Source organism: Triticum aestivum, chromosome 6D (assembly GCF_018294505.1).
Source record: "Triticum aestivum cultivar Chinese Spring chromosome 6D, IWGSC CS RefSeq v2.1, whole genome shotgun sequence".
In the NCBI taxonomy this organism is placed as follows: Eukaryota; Viridiplantae; Streptophyta; class Magnoliopsida; order Poales; family Poaceae; genus Triticum; species Triticum aestivum.
Genome location: NC_057811.1, coordinates 164666805 through 164674762, shown reverse-complemented (window position 1 = coordinate 164674762; position 7958 = coordinate 164666805). Strand labels below are relative to the sequence as shown.

The window sequence follows — 7958 nt, the reverse complement described above, 5'->3', positions numbered from 1 at the left end:
AACACCCATAGGGCCACAGGTGCGTCATCCCAGCTGACAGATTGCCATCCACCTTTACTCGAATGAATGATGAACAAATGTTTATCTATCTGAATGTTATAAGGATGAGATCAGCACTTAACAGTCAGACCTTAGTTATATGAGTTAAATATATACAAAAAAACAGAAATTGGCTATGACTGATTAACCGACTTGCAACCTTCAATATTGTATCTGCAAATTCCATAAAGAATGCTATTATCATTAGAATGGCAACAAAACTCCAGTACATTGTAGTAAAGCACCATCAACAGATCAACTATATTAGCTAAAAAACAGATCCACCATAAATAAGAAAGTAAGGATATCATATCTATCACTCTACCTGTGTCCAATTATAGTTGTAGATGAGAATTTCATTATTGCCACACGTAGTTTAACTAAGGGATGTTTAACTGAAATTGGCTTGGACAAAAACACAAACAACTTCTGTCGACATAAGGGATGCCCAGCTAATTCTATGACTATGAACAATAAGCATCACATGTACAGCGATTTGACATTGCGGAATCGTGAAAACTCAAGACCATTAGCAGAAAAAACTAATCTAGTTAGGCAGGACTGACAGTAGTTTCCTCTTGTGGCAATCTAAAAGGAGGAGAGATGAGCTTACATATTCCTAACTCCTGCAAGTGACACCAGAGCCCGCCACCAGTCAGAAGAACGAGAGTGGCATGAAAATCAGGGGCGCATCGTGTAACCTCGGCACCTCGCGTCGAACGCTCTCCCTCACCAGGCGAGCATGGACTCGGCCAATTCCGCCTCCCTCGCCACGAACTCTTCCGTCTCCTCCGAGTCCAGTCCTCCAGTCGAGCGTGCGTGATAGAGGCGAGGGTGTCCCGATCTTTCGATGAGATGATAACTATCGATTTGGTGGAGTCGACTTTGACGATCCGACTACAAACGTGCACGACGTTGCGCCTTAGCAATCGCTAAACCAATCTCCTGAGGTTACTGACGATGCCGGAAGCACGATCAGCCTGACCACGAAGGTCTATTCCTGCAAGCAATCGAAGAACGAGCAAGAATATAATAAAGCAATCTGAATATTGCGAATATATATGAAGTATTGATAATGGTGGGGATCCGTAAGCGGTCTTGGTCTGGTCGTTGGACACGAACGAAGTACACGAAGTTGCAATGGCTAACTTTTAACTAAACAAATCCCAAGGAAAAAGCTACTAGATGGATCTACTTATATAGGAGCAAGGGATGGCGGCCAAGGAGGTGGGAGGACGTCCCAAGGCAGCCTAAAACCAACCCTAGGTCGTACAAGGCACATGGGCCCAAGTGGAGGTGATGCAACACCTTTGGACTTGTAGTTTGACTCGGATTCTGGTGCAACGTCAGATTGTTTCGACCATAACTCAATGCTCCGGACGAATTTAAAGGTGAATCCAATTGGGTTGGAAAGAGCACGAAATCTAGTTTCCAACAAAAAAGAATCACCCAATTCGGAGTCCGTATGAAAAAGTTGTTGGCGTTTTGAGTCAGATATGTCTGTGCAGTCCGAATCTGAATCCAGAACGTGAGAGACTTGGACTCTATCTTCTCTTGGCCCAAAAGTGACGTGAGAGGACTTTTTGAACAGAACCTAAACTTCTCCTTTTGCCTTATCTTCATATGTGGATTGTACAAATGTCCCATACACCTGCAATTAGACAAAACACAAAAGTGTGTGAAGTATTTTTGTTCTGGATAACATAAATAGATTATTGAATAGTTTGCACTAGAAATCACCTGACAAATATGCATGTATGCAATATTTTTGGTCGTATCCAAGGTAGTCATGTCCTCATCAGTGCGCCTGCCAGGACACCACGAAGCTATTCAGATAAAGAGATAAATGAAGGGGGAGTGTGGCTCGATCTTACCAGTGCACGGTAGGAGTCAAAAGAGCTTGGCGTAGTCAACAGACCTGTCGCGACAAGCGAGCATGTAGGAGAGATGGACAACACCTCCGATGACGCATCCCATGGCGGCGGTGCGTGGAGGTCGGGAGGGCGGGAGGTACACGTCATGGGCGACCGAGCCCATGGTGGTGGCGCCTGGGTGTGAAGGACAGTGAACGACGGGGGCCGAGGGAGCGTGCTAATCATGGTGTGATTCATGGGAAAGTACATGTACTCGATGGAAGGATTCAAAACGATGGCTAATCACGGTGTGATTCATGGGAAAGTAAATTATGGTGTTTGCCAAATGGGTTGGTAGTGGGACAACAATAATAAATAGATCGATTGGTTTCTTTTTTGTGCGTGTGAAAGGCCTCGCTGGAGTTGGGACGTGGGGATCGATGATTGACGAAAGGAGGGGCAGGAGACGGTCCTACGGCAGGAAAAGGAACCTTGCATTCTTTTTAGATAGTAGAGAAGATTGATTATCATCCGTTAGTTGGGTTACCAAAGAAGGAATCAATTACCATATGTGAATTCATTGTGTTACCAAATAAACGTTGGGTTTTTCCGGCCAGTGGGAGGGGGCTAATAAAAAACCGACGAAAAAAACCGACAAAACTGGGAGGTGGGATCGTTACTGTGGGGGAATTGGGAGGTGGGAGGAAGGACGAAAAAAACCCAGAGGAGATGGGACGAAAATTAACCGCGGAGACTACCAACTGAGATATTAGGAGTAGAGATCCTGTTGTTGGCCTAGGCCTGTTTGACTCCGCTTTTGTTGGCCCTCGACTCATAACTGAGGTCAGATCTTTTTTTGTCCTAATTGCAAGTCCACCCTCGACTCATAACTGGGACCCGTTCTTTTTTTGTCCTATTTGCAAGTACGCCCTCGACTCGCAACTCGGGCTTGACATTTTTTGTCCGAGTTGCAAGTCCACCCTCGACTCGCAACTGGGACCCGGTCTTTCTTTTGTCCCAGTTGCAAGTCCATCCTCGACTCGCAACTCGGGCCCAATTTTTTTTGTCCGAGTTGCAAGTTCACCCTCGACTCGTAACTAGGGCCAACCTTTTTTTTCCTAGTTGCAAGTCCACTCTCGATACAAAAGGGGGGTAGACTTTTTTTCCAAGTTGCAAGTCCACCCTTGTCTCGCAACTGGGGCCCAACCTTTTTTGTCCGAGTTGCAAGTCCACCCTCGACTCGTAACTAGGGCCCAACCTTTTCTGTCCGAGTTGCAAGTGCCTCCTCGACTCGCAACTGGGGCCCAACCTTTTTTGTCCGAGTTGCAAGTCCACCCTCGACTTGCAACTAGGGTCAAACCTTTTTTGTCCGAGTTGCAAGTTCGGTCTCGACTCGCAACTAGGGCCCAACCTATTTTGCCTGAGTTGCAAGTCTACCCTCGACTCGCAACTAGGGTCCAACCTTTTTTGTCCGAGTTGCAAGTTCGTCCTTGACTCGCAACTGGGGCCCAACCTTTTTTGTCCGAGTTGCAAGTCCACCCTCGACTCGCAACTAGGGCCCAACCTTTTTGCCTGAGTTGCAAGTCCACCCTCGACTCGCAACTAGGGTCCAACCTTTTTTTTGACTTGCAAGTTCGTCCACGACTCGCAACTAGGGCCCAACCTTTTTTGTCTGAGTTGCAAGTCCACCCTCAACTCGCAACTAGGGCTCAACCTTTTTTGTCCGAGTTGTAAGTTCACCCTCGACTCGCAACTGGGGGCCGACAGTTTTTTAGTCCCAATTGCGAGTCCACCCTCGGTTCGCAACTAGGGCCGACCTTTTTTCCCCACTTGCAAGTCCACCGTTGACTTGCAATCGGGGCTCGACCGTTTCTTGTCCCAGCTGCAAGTCCACCCTTGACTCGCAACTAGGGTCCAACCATTTTTGTCCCAGTTGCAAGTCCAAACTCGACTCGCAACTTGGGCCCGACCTTTTTTTTATTCCCAATTGAGAGTCCACCCCCGACTTGCCATTGGGGGTCCAACATTTTCTTTCCTAGTTTCAAGTCCACCCTCGTTAGCGAACAAATTGCAGATGAACCGGCCCAAGTAGGTAGGATACATTTTTTACTTTGTTTCATTTTCTTCATGTTTTTTCTGCTTTTTTATTTATCATTTTTCTTCATTTTTTTTCCTCTCCTTTTAATTTTTCTATTTTTCAGAAGTTGATCTTATATTTTCATATTCTGATAATTATTTGTTTGTTCATAAATTCACAAGTTTCAATACATGTTTCAAAAATTATAAATTAGTTCATTTTTCTAAAATTGTTCGTGTTGATCAATTTTTTAAAAGCAAATCAAAATGTTTTTTTGTTCTCTTCTTAGTTATCTATTTTCTCTATTTTTTGTTTTTTTCCTGTTCGCTTTTGTTCAATGTATATAAAAAAGTTCGCTTTTAGTTAGTCATATATAAAAAAGTTCATGTATATCAAAAACAATATTTAGTGTGTATTCAGAAAATGATCATCATATATTAAAGCATTGTTCACCATATATTAGAACATTTTTGGTATTCGTTAACTTTTTTATAATTTGAAAAAACTTATGCAAATTCGTGAACATGTTTTTGAAATATGTGTTGATGAAATTTTGTTCTTTACTGAAAATTAATTAGAATATAATAGTGAAAAACGCAAAAATCAAAAGGCAAAAATAAAAATAAATCGTTGGTAGCCTAGAAGCTAGCTAGAGATGTCCTTGTAAATGTATAACGATCATCCCCGCAAAAAAATGTATAACGATCAGAGGCAAAAGCTAACGAGTCGATTTAGCACTAGCGATCATTTTGTTTTCCAGAAAAAGCTAGCTATCAGGTTTCTTTATACGGGTAGCTAGCAACCAGATTTTTTTATGAGGAGAGCTAGTGACCAGATTTGCATATAGGCCGGTCATCAAGGCGGACGCACAATGAGGTAGTTTTTAGTTTTGGCCTTTGACAAAATGGAATCAAACAAACAGGAAAAAAAAGGTGACATTGACATTATACTTGAGGTATTATCTCACATCTATGTGACATAGACGGACCTGAAAAGAAAAAGCAAAAAAGAAATTTCCACATAAATATCTGCATAAGATTAATGACATAAGACTTAGATGTGTAATACTTATGGCACATCTAAAAATGCTTTAGCAAAACTGCAAAAGATTCTAGTAGATCATTTGATAAACCGCTCAACTGCAATAAACCCCTTTAAACGTCTTTGGCGTGAGCTGCACAAAGCCACAGATATGGGATGCACAACAATTGTGTGATGCATTATGCATATCAGATTCGCAAAAATAAAATAAAATAAAAAGATCGGACAAAGATTGACACTACTGCACGCTGATATAGCTTGTATCTTTCAGAACTGTTGCTCCTCCCGCGCACCAGCCATCGAGCTGCCATGGACGCCGACGTCCCGCTCCACCTGCTGCTGCTCGTGCCTCTCCTTGCCATCATACCCCTCATTCTCTTCGCCTCAAGAAGATTGACGCCGCCCGAGTCGTCCGGCGTCGCGCGGCTCCCGCCAGGGCCGTGGGCGCTGCCGGTGATCGGCCACCTGCACCACCTCGCGGGCGCGATCCCGCACCAAGCGTTGCGCGACCTGGCATGGCGCCACGGCCCGCTGATGCTGCTCCGGTTCGGCGAGGTGACGGCCGTGGTGGCCTCGTCCCCGGACGCGGCGCGCGAGATCCTGAAGACCCACGACCCCGCCTTCGCGTCTCGGCCCGTCGGACCCATGTCGCGCCTCTGGTTCCAGGGCTCCGAGGGCCTCGTCTTCGCGCCCTTCGGCGACGCGTGGCGCCAGCTCCGCAAGATCTGCACCCAGGAGCTCCTCAGCGCCCGCCGCGTCCACTCCTTCCGCCCGGTCCGCCAGGACGAGCTCGGCCGCCTCCTCCGCGCCGTCGCCTCGTCCTCGCCATCGCCGCCCGAGCGTCGCTCGGTGAACCTGACGGAGATTATCGCGGCATACATCGCGGACTCCACCGTGCGCGCCATCATCGGCAGCAGGCCGTTCAAGGGCCGCGACGCGTGCCTGAAGCTGTTCGAGGACATGTTCCGTATGAGGCCCGGGCTGAGCCTGCCGGACCTGTTTCCGTCATCGCGCCTCGCGATGCTCGTCAGCCGCGAGCCCGGCCGGATCAAGCGCTGCCGCCGCGAGATGCTGCAGATCATGGACGCCGTCATCCAGGAGCACCGGGAGAGGAAAGCCGCCGGCGAAGGAGAAGCCGAAGGCGAAGACCTGGTCGACGTGCTCCTCGGACTCCAGGAAGAAGTGGGCTCCCAGCACCCGCTGACCACCGAGAACATAAAATTCGTTATGATTGTAAGGTCTTCCAGTGATCCGGCGCGACAATCTAGCTGCGAGCTCCACGCCACGCCATGCATGCGCGCCACGGGATTACTAATCTTTAGCTGCTCTGTTTCTCTCACACGTGCAGGACATGTTCGCCGCGGGCAGCGAGACGGCAACGACGGCGCTGCAGTGGGTAATGGCGGAGCTCATGAGGAACCCGAGGGTTCGGCATAAGGCGCAGGAGGAGGTCCGGCGGGCAATGGCCGGCCACTGCAGGGTGACGGAGGACGGCCTCGGCAACCTCCACTACCTGCACATGGTCGTCAAGGAGTCTCTCCGGCTGCACGTGCCGGGCCCGCTGCTGACGCTACGCCAGTGCCGGAGCCCATGCCAGGTGCTCGGGTACGACGTGCCCGCGGGCGCCACGGTGTTCGTGAACTCGTGGGCGATCGCCAGGGACCCCGCGCACTGGGACGCGCCGGAGGAGTTTCTGCCGGAGAGGTTTGACCAGGAGCAAGGCGGCGCCGGGAGGGACTTCAAGGGCACAGACTTCGAGTTCATACCATTCGGAGCAGGGCGGAGGATGTGCCCGGGGATGACGTTTGGGCTGGCGCACATCGAGCTCGCGCTCGCCGCGCTGCTGTTCCACTTCGACCTGGAGCTGCCTGCAGGCGTGGACGCGGCTGGGTTGGACATGACAGAGGAGGCTGGCATCACCACGCGGAGGAGGTCCGAGCTTCTCGTGGTGGCCACCACTCTTGTTCCTGTACCAGAGTAGATATCAGTGATCACTACTATGCCAGCAATAACGACGAGTAAACAAGGAGATCTATATAGGCATACAAAGTAAAAAATCATCGGGTGAAATTGCTTCGTGGTTGCTAGCCTTAAAAAAACGTTTTTGCTAAAATAAAATTCGAAATAAAGGGAAAAGAATTGTCTCATAGATTAATTAAGAAGAGAGTTGGCCTGATAAATTAAAAAAAAGGGTGAAGACCCGAAAATGCTGTTTGGTGGACGAGCTACCTGGAGCTCGCTATCTCCTGCGTCAGGCTTTATCGTGATATGTTCCAGCCACGTATTCTTGCATGTATTCCATCCATCAGCTATTTACACGCGGCCGTATTCTCTCCATTTATGCACAGTGATATCACATGTCGATCAGGTCGCCCTACCAGCCGAGGTCCCCGTACCATCAGGATACCCTTTATGTTCCATAATATAGTGGGATCAAGGCAATATCGAACATGGGCTTGACTTGGTCGTGAGGTGCCTCTTAAAAATCATTTAGCCGTTTGGGTTGAGCAAGGTGATTACTTGCCCATGTCGTTTTGCTGAAATTGTGAGACGTCAAGGAACGACAGTACAGTTATCTCTACGGTTTTGCAAATTCAGTTAGCTCATGCGTCATTGGCAAGTAGGATTACCGGCAGCCGATCGAGAAGAACTTTTGCCTGTCATCAGCAGCATGGTACGTAGTACGTATTATTGTAGAACACGAACAAGTTCAGCAATTTTCTGATTCACAATTCTACTACATGATGTTCAATGCGACAAATAATACAGTCTCGACGTTATTCAGGAACTAGCCATGAACTGCACATGGACGTTCTACATTTTGACCGCATGGGCATGGGTAACCTTGACGAGTCACGAATGTAATATCTGGCTGAAGATTACCCTGAATCGCACCCCTCCAAGAATAATTTCATCCCATCCATGGCAAAAGAGCTTCTGTCTACTGC

At 48.1% G+C, this 7958-nt stretch overlaps 1 protein-coding gene across 1 annotated transcript; it reads left to right on the top strand.

Annotated features, from left to right (window-relative positions):
• The first annotated feature begins 5239 nt into the window (after nt 1-5239).
• LOC123144313 (premnaspirodiene oxygenase) lies at nt 5240-7159 on the top strand. The gene is made up of 2 exons (XM_044563406.1): nt 5240-6243; nt 6359-7159. Exons 1-2 carry the CDS (start codon nt 5320-5322, stop codon nt 6989-6991), a joined length of 1557 nt encoding a protein of 518 aa, XP_044419341.1. The 5' UTR covers nt 5240-5319; the 3' UTR covers nt 6992-7159.
• The last annotated feature ends 799 nt before the right edge of the window (nt 7160-7958 follow it).